At 42.1% G+C, this 21,704-nt stretch overlaps 1 protein-coding gene across 6 annotated transcripts in view; it reads left to right on the top strand.

Annotated features, from left to right (window-relative positions):
• Positions 1–5,603, top strand: part of PARP11 (poly(ADP-ribose) polymerase family member 11) — a 63,319-nt gene extending 57,716 nt beyond the window's left edge. For all 6 annotated transcript variants that reach the window (XM_063445379.1, XM_063445377.1, XM_063445378.1 and 3 more), the window contains 4 exons: positions 2,624–2,696; positions 2,782–2,912; positions 4,209–4,360; positions 4,828–5,603. In XM_063445379.1, coding sequence (XP_063301449.1) covers positions 2,624–2,696; positions 2,782–2,912; positions 4,209–4,360; positions 4,828–5,141 — 670 coding nt within the window. In that variant the 3' untranslated portion in view covers positions 5,142–5,603. The remainder of the gene's footprint in view (positions 1–2,623; positions 2,697–2,781; positions 2,913–4,208; positions 4,361–4,827) is intronic.
• The last annotated feature ends 16,101 nt before the right edge of the window (positions 5,604–21,704 follow it).

Genomic DNA, 21,704 nt, shown 5'->3' with positions numbered 1-21,704 from the left:
CTAGGGCTACCCTACGCCCCGCCGACTTCTTTCGCTACCTCCAGGTGAGAGACTTCGCCCAGGCCCCTATGATTAAAGCTAGTGCACTGAGCCGGCCAACCTTCTTCGAGTCCATGTGCCTCAAAGAACGGTTTCCCAGGAGCCTCATCTCCATTCTGTACACACACCTGAGTACACACACGACGGAATGGGGTGACCTCACATATATCTCTCAGTGGGAAGCGGACTTGGGGGAGGAATTGGAAGGCGTCGACTGGCAGGAGATCTGGGAGGCAGCAGCCTCTTCATCGATATGTGTCTCCATGCAGGAACAGGCATATAAGACCCTCTTTCGGTGGTATACCACCCCGGTGAAGTTATATAAAATGCGCAAAACACCCACGGACCTGTGCTGGAGAGGCTGTGGCCAGAAGGGATCCTACATACATATGTGGTGGGAATGCCCTGCAGCACAGAACTTTTGGAAACGGGTGGTAGGACTTTTGAAGGATATTTTTGATAGAGAGCTTAAGTTGGACCCATGGGTATTCCTCCTGGCCAGACCTCTTGATGACTGGCCCAGAGTGGAACAAAACCTGTTGCACAAAGTGAACTTAGCTGCCAGAAGAGCCCTGGCCCAAGTGTGGCTCCAACCCGACACCCCCCCTGTCGACGTAGTCGTGCAAAAGATCAAGGACGCTTTCCTTATGGATAAGCTGACGGCGCTAGTTAGAGGCACTACTAAAAAGTTTGATAGGGTCTGGGCCCCGTGGATAAACAGCGGAATCGGAGACTAAGGGAGAGGAAAGGGGATTTCCCCCGGAACCCCGCCCGAGACTTCGTCCTCGTCGGGACCGGTTATGGCTTGGAGAAGATGCTTGCAGCACCTTGATTTCCACCAGGGCCCAATGCCTTACAGTTTAAATTTAATCCATGAAACTTTCCTATAGTTGTAACACGCTACTACGGATTGAACCTACTCCTTCCACCCTCCCCTCCCTCCTTTCCTTCCCCACACCCTCCCCCTCTTCTCACTAAGTTCCTCCACCCTATCTTCTTTACCCTTTCTCCGTCCGACTCCATGTACACCAGGCCTTATCATCGCTCGGTCCTCTATCAAAGTGACACCGCCCACTGAAGGCTTAGGACACTGTATCGCATACGTGCCGATCCAATGCCTAAGGCGACGCCCATAAATGATACGAGGTCAAAGATCTCATGTAAACCAACTAACCTTGTATATAAAACTGGGATTCTGTGGCTTTTTAGACGGAAAACCGAGGCCTACAGCTCTAACACGCTAAGGATGTACGTAGACCTAAGCGGTGTACAGAGGAGGACTGTTATTTTCCTATATTACTAAAATAAAAAACAACAAGGTGTAACTCCACACATGTCCTTGCATCTATAACAATGGAACTCTCACGAGCTATGAAAACTGTGGACTGATTATTATTTTTGTTTTCTTTAACGTAATGTTTTCAAACCAACTGTATGTTCATGGAATAACGGTTTTATATATGTGGGACAATGTTACTGCACTATGTATCTCTTTATACTGCTTCCACGTGCCTGTGGTTACCTTACCTTGTTTATAAATAAAGAATTTAAAAAAAAAAAAATACAGGGATATTCTTGAGCAAAACCTGTATCACTCTGTGCGTGATTTGAGGCTAGGACGGAGGTACACACTGTTAAAGCAACACTCGAGTGGTTTAAAGGGGAAACATGTAAATGTGTTGGAATGGCCTAGTCAAAGCCCAGATCTCAATCCAAAAGAAAATCTGTGGTCAGACTTAAAGATTGCTGTTCACAAGTGCAAACCATCCAACTTGAAAGAGCTGGAGCAGTTTTGCAAGGAGGAATGGGCAAAACTTCTAGTGGTAAGATGTGGCAAGCTCATAGAGATTTATCCAAAGCGACTTGGAGCTGTGATTGCCGCAAAAGGTGGCTCTACAAAGTATTGACTTTAGGGGGGTGAATAGTTAAGCACATTGACTTTTTCTGTTATTTTGTCCTATTTGTTGTTTGCTTCACAATAAAATAAATAAATAAATAAATCTTCAAAGTTGTGGGCATGTTCTGTAAATTAAACGATGCAAATCTTCAAACAATCCATGTTAATTCCAGGTTGTGAGGCAACAAAACATGCCAGGGGGGCTGAATACTTTTGCAAGGCACTGGTGTACCCAACACCTCTCCTGTCTCACGTCCTTTCTCCTGGCTGCGGCAGTAACGCTCTCAGCCTAGTGTGTATGGTTAGTATTGTATTTAGCTTATAGCAGGATTTGTTGGATTACAGCAGCAGATGTTTTTTGAGATTGAACCTCCCCGCCTCTTTGAAGAGATCAAGTTAGGTGTGCCACTGGGGTTTAAAGAAAAGCCTTGCATGTGACATTGCAGTCATTGTATTCACCTATATTGGGCAAATTACATTTTTAGACCATTTTTATACTTATCTCACAAAATGCTTCTTTTTCCTGTTGTCAGTAGTCCTTAGACAAATAAACAGTAATCACCACTTTGATAATGTATGTTTCAGTGGTTATCCAATAAATTGGTTGATTTACTTTTAAAGAGTAATACGCTGTCATTTTCAATGTGGTTTAATCAAACTCTTATTTACGTTTTCTCTTTCTAATAGTTACATCTGTGATAATGGATCAATTCCTCTTCCACCCCATTGGGAGCATGTGAACAATGCAGAACCTTATCAGGTAAGTAAATAACTAAGTTACTCAATGCGCTTTTAATTTCTATTGGTCTGTTCTCTTGTGATTCAATTGCACTCTCTTTCTCAAGCTAATTCCATTGGTCAAAGTTTCGAACGAGTATAAGGAAGTTGCTGATCTCTTCGGGAATTCCATGGATAGTAGCCGGATTAAAACCATCCTGAGAATACAGAATTTAGATTTGTGGGAATTTTACTGCAGGTGAGAATGCTTGATTTTTTTTTTAATATGTACTGTTGATCGTGACAAATGTAAAAAATAAAGTGACGAAGTAAAATTTCTTAAGATAGACATATAACACTATTTTAGAAGCCAAAAATAATATACATTTATATATAATTTATTACATGCATCATTAATGTAGAACCTTGCAAATGGTGGTCCATTCTGCAGTACTTATTGTGTTTATGTAACTAAACAATTGTTATATTTCTTAAAGGGACACAAAAGACACCAAAACAACTTTAGCTGAACCCCTTAAGGACGGCGGGCGTGCTATGCCATCCTTGGGGACCCGGCTCTAAACACCAAGTCCAAACGTCCAAGCCGTCCTTCCCACTTACCTGCACGGTGGCGATCCCCCGCCGGCGATCGCAATGGGGGGACTCACCTGGCATCCCAGGGAGTCCCCCTGCGTCTGATCCGGCCCTCCTGGGCCATGTGATCGCGAGTTTCTTGCAAGGACCTCAAGATCACATGGACGGAATAGCCGTCCATAGCAGTGCCAGCAGGGGGAGTGTCTGTAATGACAGGTAGTCCCCCTGCTGCCTGAAATAAAGTTAAATAAAAGTTAAACATAGTTTAAAATTAAATTATATATATATATTTATATATAATGCATGCGCATTAGGTCTCCTCTGCCGGCGGGTGGGATCAGTCTCCCCCGCCGGCTGATGTGATGAAGGGGAGGATTTGCGGCGACCCGAAACCACCGCCAAGGGCAGGTAAGTCACTGAAGGGGTTTCACCCCTTCAGCACCCGGGGATGGGTGGTGGGAGGGAGAGGGAACCTGCAGAGCCAGGAAAACTGATTGTTTTCCTGGCACTGGAGAGTCCCTTTAATCATTCACAATAGCAATGCATAACCAAATTCAGTTGGCAGTGGAAGAATAAACACCAATATTTTGTACAGAATGTCATGTTTAAAATCCAATACTCAAAATGGGCATCATCTCTTTTTGAAAACTCTCATTCCAGTTTGGTGCATCACCCTGGCCACACTTTGTTTCAGCTCTATGCCCCAGGGGGCAAATCATATCATGGTTGGTTGTTTTATGTAATGCTCTTGGTAGTGATTTCTCAGTAACAGGTAATGTCTTTGTGTTTTGTGGTGCAGCAAGGATCCAAGCAACATGGCTTTCCCAGAAGTAGCAATATGCATGAGTTATCTTGTAAATATCTTTTTTAAATTAATTTAATCTTTTATTTATTAAATTCTGCCCTAGATATTCTTGTTTGTACAATGCGGATGATGTGTTTTTCTATTTTATATTTGTAGAAAGAAAGCCCAGCTAAAAAAAAAAAAAGGGGTGTCTCATATTAATGAGGAAATGCTGTTTCATGGCACAGGGACTGAGTTTGTGGAGGCAATTTGCATACACAACTTTGATTGGAGAGTAAATGGGATGCATGGTACAGTATATGGAAAAGGTAAGAATTTGTGGTATTCCCATAGAAGGAAAATTATATTGCAGAGCAGTACTAAGCCGCAAATGCAAGTTTAGCCCTGGCAAATAGAAATTCACATGTTGTATGCCATGGACTCTGAGGCAGTGTCGAGTAACTTTTAAGGCCTGATCAGTAGTACATGCCTTGAAATTTTAAGTTGTGTGAATGTATGTATTTGTGTGTATATGATAAACACATAGGTTATAGTACATTATAGGTTATGGTAGTGTATAGTCCATGGCTTAGTCTACTTAATCATATTGTTTTGTCATGTTTACATTTATATTCACACTGCATAATCTGTGTTTGTTCTGCCTCAGTTGAGTAAATATCATTGATTTTAAAAAATTAAAAAATAAATTTATAATTTTTATAACTGTAAAGCTACGACTTTTTGCACATTTTTCCCTTTGTAACTTTTCCTTTTTTTTTTCTTCTTTCTTTTCTAGGAACGTATTTTGCAAGGTATGCATCATTATCAAGTCAGTACTGCAGGAATGGTGGAAAGCATGGGAATACTTTAAAGGCACACGGGATGAACATTCAGCAAATTTCTTCTTGGGCAAAGAAATCTATGTTCCTTGCAAGGGTACTTGTAGGTGATCATGCCACTGGAGATCCAAAATACATTCGACCTCCCTCAAGAGATGGCAGCTTGATCAATCTGTATGATAGCTGTGTGGATAACCCCTTCAGTCCTCTTATTTATGTGATTTTTGACAGCAACCAGATATACCCAGAATATCTGATACAGTTTGATTGAACAACCATATTCTGGTTTCTAGAGACTAAATGTTTTGTGCAACGTTAAATGAACTATTAAACAGTAGTAAATACCATCTGGATATCCAAGCGAATTGGCACTTTTGTACTTGTTTTTGTTTTGTTTTTTTTCAAATAGCAGCAGACTATTAAACAGCATTGTTGATCTGTAGGCACAAGAATAAGATTACAAGCCTCCTAAGGTTTACACTCTGCTGGTGATATTGTGCTATTTTTTTTTTTCTACTCATTACTAATACAACCTGGAGCTCATAATAGAATGTTTCATAAACTGGATAACAGTGAATATATGAACCTAATGGAAAAATCCTTAGTGTGTAATATGTATCTGTTATATTGCAAATGTCCTTTTCGTTCAGATTAACTTTTTTTTCCCCCACTAGCTGATGAATTGGTTATTTTGCTCACATACAGATCATAACCATGCTCTACACCAGTGTTTCCCAACCCAGTCCTCAAGGCACACCTACCAGTCCAGGATTTAAGGATTACCCAGTTTTGTCTAAGGTGTTTTTAGAAAGAAAAAAAAAAACACCTTAGACACAACTGGGTCACCCCTAAATCGTGGACTGGTAGGTGTGCCTTGAGGACTGGGTTGGGAAACACTGCTCTACACAATACACTAAGCACCCACAATAAATAGTGGGTTCTAATGGAGATTTGTGCATGTATATGTTTGCATGCCATTACAACTTCTTTGCTTACGCTAATCCTTGTCAGTCATTGGAAATCATATTTGATTTGTAGGTTTTCTTGCAATATGGTTAACGTTATATTCATGAAAACGAGTCCTCTTTAAATTGAACAGGTGCCATTTTGTGCGTGTGGGATGCATTTAAATATTTTGCATCTTGTAAGCACAATGTGCCAAATTCATTTTGTAATTTCTGAAAGCAATCCATTGTAATGTCTTGTTATTTAAAGAAGTGTTTAATAGGTGTGTATATTATCAAAGATTCGCCTCTAGATAGATCAAATTTTGAGTTCACTATTTGAGTTTCGTAGTGTTAAACATAGACACTGGTGAGCAGTGCATTTACCATGAATTTGCAGTATGTCTTTTTGACTCAACTAATTACTGTGCCTAGTGCAAGAATATCTGACTGTGGGAGTGATCAAGAGGTCTACCCACATCTCTGGAGCCTGTCTACTATGGATTATAGACAAACCTGTTCCTCAATAATAAGGGAAGTTGCAGCTTTTAGGAGCTGCCAGTAATCCCATCTGTTGCATTTTGACTCTCTCTCACAGGAACCTGCATTTTTATAGGTCACCCCAAATTGTCCTGAGAAATTTTCTATGGACATGTATTAAGACTGTTACAATCAGTCTCTGTCTAAAAGAAAAGGTAAGTGGAGCAATACTGAGCTTATTTTAATGCCTCTTTATATAATGTCTAAATGAATGGAGATTGTTTTTCATATGTAACTTGTTTTTGTACATAATTTGCATCTGAAAATTATGTAAAGTTATGCATAAATCTCTGTTTTTGTTGTGGTTCATTTTTCTTTGCCTTCGACATGCACCAACAGAAGAATCCAAGGCAGAGGCAGCTCTAGACTTTGAGGCCCCACTAACAAAGTAAAAATAGTTGCAATACATGCACACTGTCACATATACACATTGATGCATAGTTTACCTGTGTATGTGCCTGAGAGTGTGTCTGACAGAGAGTATCCGTGTGTGTGAATGTATGTCTCTGTGAGCATGTTTGCGTTTTTGTCTGGGACCCTATGTGTATCGGGTAGCTGCTTGACTGTATTGGGGTCTGCCTGTAGCCTTTGTTCATTGTGTTTATGGCAAAGCTATGTTTCTTGACTGTGTGAGTATGATGAATGTCTTCATCTGGTGACTGTAACAAGGTGAGTAAAGGGGTACCAGTGGCAGGGAGAGTGTGACAGGGCAAAGGGGGTAAATGGTCAATGGGGTTGTGAGAGAGAATGAGGGACAGGGAGTATGACATGGTTTGATGAGGGAGTGTGACAGGGCGAGTGGAGGTAAGTGTGTCTGGGCAATTGTGGCATGGTAGGAGGGACGAGTGTGACAGGATTAAGGGGGGTTAATGTGACGGTGAGTGTGACAGAGTGATGGCAGGTGAGTTTGGAGGGGTGAGATTAACAGGATTAGTAATGGTTAATATGAGTGTGAATGCATGAAGAGGCTGACAGTGGGGGGGGGGGGGGGGTGATGACCGTGTAGGGAAGGATGACAATGTGTGGGATGGTGACAGTGTGTCTGGGGAGGATGTGTGAGGGGGGGTGATACTGTGGGTGTGAGAGGGTGATGGTGTGTTGGGGGGGGGGGGGGACTACCTACCTTTTTCTATTCCCTGGTGGTCCAGAGACCATTACATCTAGTCTGCAGCTCCGCAGAGCTGCAGTCCATGTATCCCGCGAGACCCGTCAGAGCATTGCCGTGGTAATCTGCGCCAACGCTCTGATTGGCCAGCTCTCGTGAGACACATGGTCTGCAGCTCCATATCAGTGTCTGTGATGGCTGGCCGCGCAGACAGGAGGGCAGTATGCCGCTGGGCCCCTCCTGGTGTCGGGTCCACAGTCACTGACCGAGGACCCGACACAATCTGCCCTAGGGGGTTTAGGCGGCCGAGAGGCCTTAGGCGGACTCAGGGCCGCCATCAGGGGGTGACAACCATGACGGTTGTCACGGGCCCGGCGGCCCTGGGGGGCCCGGACTGCTCTGGCAGTCCTGGGCCCCACTTTCCCTCCCTGCACACATAGATAGCGAATATCGCTATCTATGTGTGCAGCCGCGGGCCCCCGGCTCCCTGTTACCGCATAGGGGGCCCAGGCAGCACACAGCTTCTCCTCTCTTGTAATAACTCTCGCGAGACCCGGTTGCCATGGCAACGCTCCGCGGGTCTCGCGAGAGTCATTGGAACAGAGGAGAGAAGAGAAGCTGTGTGCTGCCTGGGCCCCCTCTGCGGTAAAGGGGAGCCGGGGGCCCCCCCACCGGACCACCAGGGATCATGGAATCTCCCCCCTCCCTGGACAAGGTAAGCAGGGAGGGGGGAGAAACATGTAATTAGATTTTTTTTTTAAAAAAAAAATGATGTAAAAAATTTCCCCCCGTCCTCTGAGTCCCACCGGGTGGCCCATGCACTTAGGGCCACCCGGAGGGCTTGTATCAGCAGGGGCCCGGTCGGGCGCTCTTTCCCCCCACGACCGGGCCCCTTGCTTTCCGGCAGCCGGCTGGGAGGGAGTGAGGATGGGGGATCCTCACTCCCATCATCCTCAGGCACCACACTGGAACCCCATAGAATCCACCCTCCAGCAAAAGGTAGGAAACTGGAGGGTGGGTTTAAAAATGTACATTTTACATGTGTTTGTCTGTGTGTCAATATATCTGTCTGTGTGTCTGTATATGTCTGTTTGTCTGTGTGTCAGTATGTCTGTTTGTCTGTGTGTCAGTATGTCTGTTTGTCTGTGTGTCAATATATCTGTGTGTGTCAGTAGGTCTGTCTGTGTGTCAAAATATTTGTGTGTGTGTCAGTATGTCTGTGTGTGTGTCAGTATGTCTGTGTGTGTGTCAGTATGTCTGTCAGTGCATGTGCATGCATGTGTCAGTCTATGTATGTGTCTGTGTGTGTCAGTATATGTGCCTGGATGTGTGTCAGTATTTCTCAGTGTATATGGGTGTCAGTGTGTCTGTCAGTGTGTGTGTGTGTGTGTGTGTGTGTGTGTGTCAGTATGTCTGTCAGTGCATGTGCATGCATGTGTCAGTCTCTGTATGTGTCTGTGTGTGTCAGTATATGTGCCTGGATGTGTGTCAGTATTTCTCAGTGTATATGGGTGTCAGTGTGTGTGTGTGTGTGTGTGTCAGTATGTCTGTCAGTGCATGTGCATGCATGTGTCAGTCTCTGTATGTGTCTGTGTGTGTCAGTATATGTGCCTGGATGTGTGTCAGTATTTCTCAGTGTATATGGGTGTCAGTGTGTCTGTCAGTGTGTGTGTGTGTGTGTCAGTATGTCTGTCAGTGCATGTGCATGCATGTGTCAGTCTCTGTATGTGTCTGTGTGTGTGTCAGTATATGTGCCTGGATGTGTGTCAGTATTTCTCAGTGTATATGGGTGTCAGTGTGTCTGTGTGTGTGTGTGTGTGTGTGTCAGTATCTCGGTCAGTGTATGTGCCTGTGTGTGGGTGTCAGTATTTCTGTCAGTGTATGTGTGTCAGTATGTTGATCAGTGTGTGTGTCAGTATGTCTGTATATAAGCCTGTGTGTGTCTGTCAGTACGTCTACCAGTGTATGTGTCTGTGTGTGTCAATATATGTACCTGTGTGTCAGTATGTCTGTCAGTGTATGTGCCTGCTTATCTGTATGTAGTCAGTGTATGTATCTGTGTATCTGCTTGTGTGTCAGAGTATGTACCTGTGCATCTGAGCCGCAGCTTTATATACAAATACACCCCTCCATTCAAACTTCAACACTACATACAAGCACACTCCTACATTCAAAAACAAACACTACACATAAATGCACACTTTCATTCAAACTCCAGTACCACATACAAACACATTAACACAAACATACTTCATACAAACACATGCTTACATTCAAACACACAAAACAGTGCTAAATACAACCCTGCAAGCATGGGAAATTGGTAGAGCCCCACCTGTCAAAGCATTGTTAGAGTTGCACGACAGATGGGGTTCTACCTTTAGTCCAATCTTGCAATTGGGTGTCCCAATAAAATTCATTCTATTTAATGCCGCCACTGCATTGGGATGGATGCCGTGATTGCATACCAGGGAGTGAGGGGCGACGGCGGCAGGGCCCAGGGGGCCCAAGCAAGCGGGTCCAGTCGTTATTAAAGACGGCCCTGCACACACACACTGCATACACTAACACAACACACTCTGCATACACTGACACAACACACTCTGCATACACTGACACAAGACACACTCTGCAAACACTGACACAACACACACTGCATACACTAATACAATACACACACACTGCATTCACTAATACAACATGCACTCTGCATACACTACACACTAACACACTCACTGCATCCACTATACTGACACACTCTGCATTCACTACACTAACACACACTCTGCATCCGCTACACACTAACACACTCTCTGCATTCACTACACATTAACACTCTGCATTCACTACACTAACACACACTCTGCATCCGCTACACATTAACACACACTCTGCATCCGCTACACATTAACACACACTGCATTCACTACAAATGTACACACACTACATTCATTACACTGACACACTCTGCATTCACTACACCCTAACACACACTCTGCATTTATTACACCCTAACACACACTCTGTACACACACTACATCCACCATAAATTGAAACACTCTGCATTCACTGTACACAGACGCTGCGTCTAATACACACACTACATCCACTACAGACACTGCATCCACTAAACACATTTCATATAGTACATACAAACACTACATCCACTACACAAACACACACTACATCCACTACTCAAACACACTCTATGTTCACTATACACACTGCATCCGCTACACAAACACACACTCTGCATTCACTGCACAAACAGTATCTAATACACACAAACACTACATCCATTACACACATTCTAATTTACTTCCACCATACACACCACATTCAGTCCTGCATCATTGTCAGCGAACTAGGTAGGGCGTGGGCGGGCCCGGGAGGGAGGGGGGGGGGGGGGGCCCAGACCTTGTGCTTTGTCAGGGGCCCCAAAATTTCTGATGGCAGCCCTGGGCGGACTCCTAATTAGGGAGCCGCTTCTAAACCAGGGTATTTCTAGGCGTAATTAAGATGAATATTGGATACACACTTTGGCTGCAAATGATTTCATAGGAAATGCATTCTTTTCAGCGTAACCTTGTATCACAAACCTGCTGCTTTACTAGTGTGTCAACATTCTGCTTTCCTAGGATTATTGATATTCAAGAACTTTGTATCCTAAAGCACTCGGATGCTTTTGGACTGTAAAAATGAATGGTATGCCTGTATAACAACATGCTCCAAAGTAACTGCATTTTTGCTTTTCAAGAATATTAAAGGTTATTTGTAAAGTGAGTTTATGTAAGGACATATTGTTTGCTATTGGTCAAAGTCAATATACCATGAATTTGTAATGGTATTTTTAAATGTTAGCCACATTGATGATGATAAGAAACCATAATAATAATAATAATATTCACATGAATGTGATGGTATTTAAGTGTATTTTTTCTGTAAAATGTGCATTTTAAAATGTTATTAATTTGACGTCTAAATGCAAATCCTGCACATTTCTTTTGGTAAAAGACTATGCTGCATGCACTTTCTGACAGGGTCACTGAACTAATGACTTATATTTTGGAGAAATGTTTCAAGACAAAACAGGTGGTGTTTTGTGTGCAAAGTGCACTGTAGTGGCTTTGATATGTAATTCCCTTGAAACCTAAATATACTTTGTCTAGTTAGCACAATATAAAGATAAAAAAATATATAGATTTGGATTTTAGTCCTTCAGATCCTTTTTTGGTTTACACCACTAATCCTGAATTCAGTAATCACAAAATAATGCTTGTATCCTAAAAGCTGCAGATCATGCGAACAGAGAGGACTAATTTAATAGTAACTATTTTGAAGAAGAACTACCACAAGGCAGGATTTTTAATAGTATGTTTAACACTATAGTGCCAGGAAAACATACTCGTTTTCCTGGCACTATAGTGCCCTGAGGTTGCCCCCAACCCCAGGGACCCCCTCCCGCCGGGTTCTGGGGAGAGTAAAGGGTTAAAACTTACGTTTATTCCAGCGCCGGGCGGTGAGCTCTCCTCTCCGCCTCCGATCCTCCCTTTCGGCTGAATGCGCATGCGCGGCAAGAGCTGCGCGCGCATTCAGACGATCTCATAGGAAAGCATTTACAATGCTTTCCTATGGACGCTTGCGTGCTCTCACTGTGATTTTCACCGTGAGAATCACGCAAGCGCCTCTAGCGGCTGTCAGTGAGACAGCCACTAGAGAATTTGGAGGCTGGATTAACCCTATTATAAACATAGCAGTTTCTCTGAAACTGCTATGTTTATTAAAAAAAAAAAAAAAAAAAAGGGTTAATCCTAGAGGGTTAGAAGAAAATGGCTAGAGGGTTAGACAAAGTCCAACCCTAAAGTCAAAATAGGACTAAATGGGCAACAGAATGGGCATAACCCAGAGTAATGAATCAAAAAGGATCCCCAAATGTCAAAGGTAGCTGGAAAGGAGAACAGATTCAACTTCCAACACACATTAACCAGAGGTGTGCCCATGTTGAGAAGTATATAGCTCAATTGTCATTTCAGGGCAAAAGGGTATCCCAATAGATGCCTTAAACGAGCAAATAAGAGAGCCCTTGATTCAGACCGCAAGAACTTGATCTGTGAGAACACCCAGAAACCACCTGACGAACCCAAAGGGACTATACGTCTGATTGCCACCTATGACGCAGGCTGGGAGAACATTAAAAATTCCCTAGGTCGTTTCTGGCCTCTGCTAACAAGTGACTTACACCTACAGGAGGTGCTAGCTCCAAATGTCACCATCACAGCTCGTAGAGGAAAGAATCTACGAGATCTTTTAGCCCCCAGCCACCTGAAAACTGCACTATCTCCCAGAACATGGCTCCAGACCCCCCTAGTGGGAACTTTGGCTGTGGAAGATGTATCTCTTGTAAATTTATAAAAAAGGACTCTAAAAAAGTGAAAGACAGCCTAGAGAAGGTGGAATTTAATTTAACTTCCTTCTTCAACTGTAATACAGCGGGTTTTGTTTATCTTCTGACTTGTGAATGCAACAAAAAATATGTGGGCAAGACATTCCGTCCCTTTAAGAAACGGATACAGGAGCATATCAGATCATGTAAGAACTTGACAGCCCTATTTCAAGACATATTCGTGAATACCACGATAGCAACCCAAAAGGCTTGCGTTTTTGTGGCTTGGAACTAGTCAAAAGAAACCCCAGACGAGGAGATTACGACAAATTCCTTAGACAGAGGGAATGTTTTTGGATTTACTAACCCTAAGACCCTAAGATTTACTAGATTTACTAGACCCTAAGCCCTCAAGGCCTGAATGAAGGGTTTTCCTTTTCTCCTTTTCTTTAAACACTCTCTTTAACCCCTTAAGGACACATGACATGTGTGACACGTCATGATTCCATTTTATTCCAGAAGTTTGGTCCTTAAGGGGTTAAACATTTTCTCACCTGGATCTTTCCTTGAAAATACTACTCACTAAACATCTCTAAAATATCTTTGTAAATATCTGTAATTAGCCAATAAAGATGACTGAGCACACAAACTATATGACTGTCAATATCCACTAAACAGGATCTAACAAATATCAAATATGGAACTCTTTTGCAAATACTACCCACTGAATATCTCTGTAAATAGCTAATAATATGACTGTAAATATCTAGAAAATAGGATCTACTAACTATCTCATTTTTGTAAATATGATCCTACCTTATATGACTGTAAATATCCGATAAATAGGATCTAATAAAATATCCCATTTTACCGTAAATAGGATCCTACCTTACTGTAAATATCTAGTAAACAGGATCTATAAAATCTTTCACCTTCATGAATACGCTCTACCATATACCATTGATGCATATACATTTCTCTTGGTAGGCTACTTAGCTCATTAAACCCCTCATGTTTTTTAATATGTACAGCTTTATTTTCTTAGTAAACACAACAGCAGCCCATCTTTAGGGCGCCATGAATACCCTATTGCCCCCTTCTTCCATACCTATTCAGGTTAGGAGACTGTGTTTTGTCTTACGTTTACTCCTATTTGGCCACTAAGTATATACCTGTTTAAATACAATATAGATACATTTCCTGTATCTTCTGTTACTTTAATATGTACTTTGTGCTGCCCATAACTAGGGACTTCAGGGGTTAACATAAGCAACTATTTGGCCACTAAGTACATACTTATATACAATATAGATACTTCTGTATCTATGTTCTGTATCTGTTATATGGACTGTCTGCTGCTCACAGCTAGGGACCCCAGGGGTTAACTCAAGCCACTGCTTGATGCAGCGATCCGGCTCGCTGCTACATGCCCCCTTCGGACACATCATCCTATCCGATTTCACCGGACGGTAGCCCCTCCCCTCCTCACTCCGTGGCGGCTCATGATTGGCCGCATGACGTACACGGAGGGGCGGGGCCCCACCGTTTTAAAAGTCCGGCGGGGTCCAGGTATCCTTCTGCTTTTGACAAAGGCGCCACATAGCGCCGAAACGCGCGTCAGCAAGGACACCAGATTTAGGCTTCTAGACGATCACTATGCCAGACTTAAGCTCTTAGTTAGCTTTTTTATTTTCACCATTGGGTTTTGTTCACGGGTTGTGGGTCGTGCTGGATAGTCTAGTCAGCTCTTATTTCGGGATGATTGGTGTCTAGTAAGGTCCAGTATTCTCTCATCTATAGATAGGTGATTTAGGGTTGTCTATTGCCCTAGTAGTACCTAACTATGTGATGAGACAGGAGATTTAGGGACTCCTAATAAGTCTACTTCCCCTATGACTACCTAAATTAGGTTTTTCTAAGCTGTAATTCAGTTTTTTTGACACTGCCTAGCCACTTCTTATAAGGGTGGCTTCTTGGGTGTCAACAACCGGTTGTCACTGTGGCTACTATATATAATTATTTTTTTCTCAGGTATAAGATACTTGGCACTTCTAAATTGAGAGTTAATTTCAACCATTAACATATCTATCAACTTGGAGTTGCCTCCTTTACCTGATTCTACTATATGGTCTAATGTCTACAAACTGACAGTTGTTTCTCACTATCTTTAGATCAATTGCCACGGTGGCCACAGGTACATGTACATCAGTTGTAAGATATTTGGCACTTCAGGTTGAGAGTTAATTTGTTTATTAACACATTTATCGATCTGGGGTTGCCTTCTTGACCTGACTCTACTATACGGACTAATGTTTACAAGCAAACAGCTTAGATTATAGGTTTAAGATTACCTCTATATCAAGAGGAATGTGCATCGTAACTCATATTATTTCAGGGTTGCTCCTACTATTAGTAGCACCTGTTTATATCAGATGCACTCACTCTATCGGTAGACATCTCGTACTGTCCCTATCATCTCCAATACCTAGAGGAGTGACTACCTCCTCCATTATCTAGATAATTTGTATCTTGATAACCATCTGACACCAGGCATTGGCCCTAAGTTTTCCCATATATATTTGCACTATACTATTTAGACTCCATCTACGACCTAGACCCTTAGAGGGTTGCACTGTCTGTCCCTGTCTTTTGTTGTCTTTATGTATTTCTATATTAAAGTTTTTTTATTTTTTTCTCAACACGGTATAAATCATGACAATTGAGCTATATACTTCTCTACATGGGCACACCTCTGGTTAATGTGTGTTGGAAGTTGAATCTGTTCTCCTTTCCAGCTACCTTTGACATTTGGGGATCCTTTTTGATGAATCCTAGAGGGACCTGGCACCCAGAACACTTCATTAAGCTGAAGTGGTCTGGGTGCCTAGAGTGGTCCTTTAACAAATTAATATTTGTAATGTGTGAAAAATTAAATTTTAACTTAGAACCTATAACTGAGCATCTCCATCTTATCTCCCTGTCAATCATGTTTTTGTGCTCAGTGCTGTGCACCTGGCTGACAGCAAATGAAAGTATGCTGAGTAGAGAAGGAATGAAACCACGAGTCCTGTATAAAAGGTATTTTTTTCATTTCACTGTTTTGAAGTGGTCATTGTGCCTGGAGTCTTCATGTGCATTATTTCATTATGAAACCTTGTATCTCTCCCCCCTCCCCTGCTGCCAAAAGTGTAACTCTTTGTCACTGGGGCATCAGGATTGGGTTGCAGTTTTAAATTCCCCGTTTCCAGAAACAAAACATTACTCAAAAACATCAGTTAACTGATGCCAAGTTCCTGATCCCCGCACTCTGGGATTTTAGAGAGTTGAATTCTAAAATGCAGATTGTGCTTATCATGACTTTTATTTTTGTTTTGCAATCCACTTTCCTCCATTTGTTTTCCTCCATTCTATTTTTCTACTAACCTCTTAATGGGAATAATAATTAAAAAAAAAAAAAAAAAAGTTTGTACTGGAGGCAGAACTTGGTCTTGTTGCTGGATCAAGGTAAATTTTGGCACTATTCATAATGCTTTCTTTTTTTCTAGTGAATGTAATAAATGGTAAAATTGAAATAAAGTGGCATAATGATGAATCATTTTGTTGCATTGCAGAAGGTGGTAAAAAAAAAGTCCCTAATGAATAAAGGTGGAATAACATAGTGTGTGTGATATACACACATACACACATCTCTAGTGATTCTATATATCCTCTTCATTTGCAATGTGCATTGCTAAATCTTTAATGTATTTTTTTTCCAAAGAAAACAATTTAGCATAGGAGGGTACATCGTACATCATTAAATCTTATCAACAGGGTGCAAAACTAAGTAGACACTCTCTGCTAGAATCAGAAACAATTCTACAAAGACAAACCTAGGATGCACACCAGAGCTACTGAAAATATAATCAATACTTTACTTACACAGTAGTAGGATAATAAACATACATTCAGGCTCAGCACAAAGCAAAAGACACAGTGAAAAGGCTAGAATCTATGCATCAATCTGTCACAATGTTAGCGCCAGTAACCCAACAGGGCAGGACACATGCCACAATGTGAAAAAGGTAATGTTTTTTTTCCATTGTTGTAAATTGCTGAAACTTGATTGTTTTCCTTTAAGTTATTCTTTTCAGGCTGTAATGGTGGAAACGGATTAAGAAAAAAATTCAATTGTACCAGGTACCAAACAGTAGATGGCCTCATCTCACTATAAATACATTTTTTTTAATTTTTTTTTTGCAATAGTAAAATAATTCTAGCTAAGAAGCAAAATACCAATCTTACACTCTGAGTTGTGCATGTTTACTACCGCTATTTTCTTTTGTTCTTCTTTTATTCAAATGACATTCCACTGACCACAGAAGGTTAAAGATGCACTTTATAGGGTATTTTATTTTTCTATTTAGTTCTTGTTACCTGTTTTTTTATGTTTTTAAAATCTGCCTTATTTCACTTAATACAATAAGAAAAAAATAGGGACTACTTCTATTTGATGACCCCATATAACCTAGGAATCTGGATTCTTATCGGTATCCCATGGTAGAGTAGGAACCAGGATGAAAGACAGATGACCTATGTCAGTTTTCTTGTGGAAATAAATTATGAGAATAGTAGAGATATATATGTAGGGCAGCATTAAAAGCGCATAAACAGGTAAAACATGAAGAGAACAGAGTCTGTCCACACGTGTATGCATACATACACAAATATCAAAGCAACAGTAGAAGAGAATAATAAACTTTATTAATGTAACACAAAAACTGAACTATGTACAAAGGGGGAAGGGGAGGGAGAGAGAGGGAGATGTCCGATGCAAAAGCACCTGAGTAGTTAAAAATAGTTTCCTCAAATAAGGAAACCGCTAGCTAGGGTACTGCCGTAAAAGCAAGAACCACTGTTGAGAGAGGTAACAAACCGCTCAAAATAAGGTCTTAGGTACAATAAATACTAGCCGAGCACAAGAGAGAATGATAAACTGTATCTAAGCAAGGTTTATACTCATGGTGCCCGGCTAGAAGTAACCACTTAAAAACTCCTCGGTGTAGTGTAAATCTTACTGAGTGATACAGGCGTGATAGTATGTGACTGAGCGGGGTGAGCACCTATAGCAATGACCGCTGCAACAAGTGGTATATACCCACTTAAAATTTGCTCATCGGTACAATGAATTCTTGCCGAGAGAGAGAGAGTATATAGGCTGTGTCAGAAATGTATGCCCACTCCAAAATAACTCCTCGGTGCAATAGATTCTTGCCGAGAGAGAGAGAGTAAGTGACCTCTATCAAAGTAAAGCATACACTAATGGAGCCTGGCTGTAGGTGCGCCTGAATCTCCTCGGTACACTGTAACTCTTACCGAGTGAGATAAATAGTAGTGGTACAGGATCACTGAGAGAATATAGTAATAGTAAATGATATGTGTCAAAACGCAATAGCTACAGATATCACCAAGGTCCTCCTCGGAGCAATATGATCCTTGCCGGGAGAGAGAGGGGAGAATGATGTAAATCTGGGCTGAGCGGATAACACAATGATTAACCTGTAACTACAAGGGATACAGTAACATAGTAGTATCAAATGTCACACTCAGTTAGATGGAAATAATTTGTTGATATATATACCTATGGGCTATTGCCCAAAAACTACCAAAGTGACGAGGATCACTCTGCAGCGAAGAGTATGTCCATTTACGCATAAAAAAAAGTCACCATGCTGATTAAGCCGTATGATGAGCCTATAACCTTCTAGCGAATAGAGTGGGGTTAGGGCTGAGGTGTCATATATGGCTGTACGGTGGCAGATAATGTGATAGAGGACCAAGATCACTCCTCGTCGTGTGGTGTACAGTAAGGTGTACCCTCCGGTAGTAGAAGAAAAGAATGGTACCTTCTTGGGTACCAGGTATAGTAAAGAGGAGTAGAGGGAGGATAAGGGTGAGGTGTATCCTAAGTATCTTAGTGGAGTACCACGTAGGTAAATTCAATGATGGAGCGCCTAGAATTTTCAGTAGTACCCAAAGAATACTCTACAGTCACTTGTGACGTGCCTCGGTCGGCGACGAGGTACTGTGAGTAAATGCTAGCGTGTAGAGGATCGGGTATTAGTTTGTCCGATCACAGTATCTAGAGGTAAGTGTTAAATAGCACAAGCCCAACTGTTGTAGTAGTGGGGCGGATAGTCCAGACACCCAAAGTAGGTGTCAGTCGGTAAGGTTGGGTAGGATCTCTCCAATGTCTTGCCCGACGCGCGTTTCGCCTGTGTGAATACCAGGCTCGTCAGTGGTGTGGTGTGTTTTTATGTAGTGATATTTGGAGGCAGGGGTGTATTTGTGTGTAGTGTTGGCGAAATGCTGAGATGTATGCACATATACTCAAATATACACACTCTGGCATACATGCAGATACATAGAAACACAGATGCACACACTGGCACATACAGATACACATACACAGGTATACACATGCAGATACATGCACAGCTGCAGACAAACACTGACACACAATAAGATACACACATATAGTTACAAACATACACACTGACACACATGTACAGATACACATAGACAAAGACACAGATACACACACTTATACCTGTATGTCTCTGTGTGTTTTTTTGTATGTAGTGTATGCAGTGCGTATGCTGTGTGTGTGTGTATAATGAGTGTATAGTGAGCAGTGTGTATTGTTTGTGTGTGTGTCCCCTCCCTGACTCTTACCTGTGCCCAGGGATGGGGGACACACTACATTCCCTGGTGGTCCGGTGGCACATTATGGTTGCCCAGTGAAGAAGGGCCCAGCAGTCTCCACATCCAGCAGCAGAATGTCCTCTGTTCTCGCGAGCCACTGGTTTCCATAGCAATGTGCGGCATGCTCTCACAGATCGCGAGAACAGAAGACATGCTGCTGCTGGATGTGGAGACTCTTGCAAGCGGCATGAAAACGCGCCCCATGCACCCCCTTGTGAGTGGCACCCGGAGCGGACCGCCCTCTCTGCCCCCTCTCCCTTCCCCCTCTCTCTTAGTATGCCACTGGGTAAGATGTCCTTCTTTTGAAAAAAGAAAGCCACATATTTAAAATGAGAACTACAGGTAGTTATCAGACTATCACAGTAATTAAATGTGCACGGAAAATAGTAAGGACATTTTAACTGGAGTGTGTGGAGCAAGAGACATATGGTGCAGTTCAAAAGGGAATACAAACTGGGTGTATATATTGTGGCTGAATGTTTAAGTAAATGTAATGGAGTGGGCATCAATCCTAAATATTTTGCTAGTCATGTATGGATATACCTTCTACACTACACTTGCACTTGCATAGTGAGGTAATGTATTTCAAATTCACTTATTAGATCATTTTCAATATTACATAAATTAAACATGTAAGAATCTGCTTGTGTGTCTGCAACTAAATATAAAGTTGGCATTGCCATGACTGCTGACTCCTTTGATCACCAAATCCTGTTACTCTTCCATTCCCAATAAGTAACGCAAAACCATGTTAAGTGGGTAAGGGCAACGGCCACAACTTTTTTTTAAACCAGCACAACCAAATGCTGTTGGTACACTTCCAGAGCCTCTTCAGCCTGTCCTTCGTCATCAACCAAATTCAGGCTGCGACAAGCCTGTCCAAACATTATTTGTTTACCAAACTTGCTGGCGCAGGAAACCCGCAGCTGTGACAAAATTAAAAACAGAGAAAAAACAAAACAACAATTCCAGAACAGAACCAATTGAGGAGGGTGGGTGAGGAAAGACACTGCCAGGCTTTACTTTAGCATTGTTCACCAGTAGTCTGGTAATTTTCCCAGAATTCCCTTATTCCAACTGTATCCATTTGGTGGCTATGCCAACCCCTCAGGGCAGTAGTCATGCTCCCCCATCCCTATTCGCTCCGGGGGTTGGCCTTGACTGTTATCAAATCAAGGAAACCACCCACCGCAGACCCCCTACTACGGGGAGGAGGTATGCATCCCCCAAAGCCAGCGCCTGTTCAAATATTGATTGTAACCCCATATAAAATGTATCCAAACTGATATGAGTAAGATGTACCAAATCAGTATGCATAACATTCTGGTTATCTCTTTCTAGTTCAGCATGATGAATCACCAATCCACCCAAACATTGTACGAATCATGATATTGTCATGTTAAGGCAAGATCTACATGTTAAAGCGAGATCTACCTCGCTATACCCCATTTGTATTGTTGGCTCTTGACCCAGGTAATTACCACCAGCGTGGATAAGCAGAATCAGCAGTATAACAGCTTCCATCACATACTGCTGAAGTGATCACTCCAGATAAAATTGCTGCCAGTGCAACCCCCTGATCTCAAACAACCTAACCTTGACCTGACCTGCTGCCCAATAAATAGAAGAATGCCCAAGGATCCAAACATATAGAGAATAACTAGAAATAAACTGAACATTAACCATACCCAGGCACCTATAAAAGCTGCGGACGAACATACAATCGAAACCTGCTCAATTCCCACCGATAGCAGCCGAATGGAGGAGTCTGACAGACCTAACCTGCTTGTTTGCATAGTCAGACTGATGTGGAATGAATGAGTTGAATAACCACAAACATCCACTCATAATGAGCGTAACACCAACATAAACACACTAGTGAACAGATAAGAACCGACCAATATGCATGCAGAAAAAAAGGAACCTGCAGCAGTGGGACGAATATCCAAATAATGGTCACTCTACCACTACATGTTTGATCAGTATTAGATAGCAAATCAGAAATTCCACTTAATTTTTATGCTAATGAACATCCTTCCTAAAAAGGGATGACTGAGCTCTCGAACTTGGACCCACCAATCTGCCAACCCATAGAGCTGCATAAAAACACACTGAAAA

Source organism: Pelobates fuscus, chromosome 3 (assembly GCF_036172605.1).
Source record: "Pelobates fuscus isolate aPelFus1 chromosome 3, aPelFus1.pri, whole genome shotgun sequence".
Lineage (NCBI taxonomy): Eukaryota > Metazoa > Chordata > Amphibia > Anura > Pelobatidae > Pelobates > Pelobates fuscus.
Note: the sequence above shows the minus strand (reverse complement) of the source record. Positions and strands in the feature narration are given on the sequence as shown.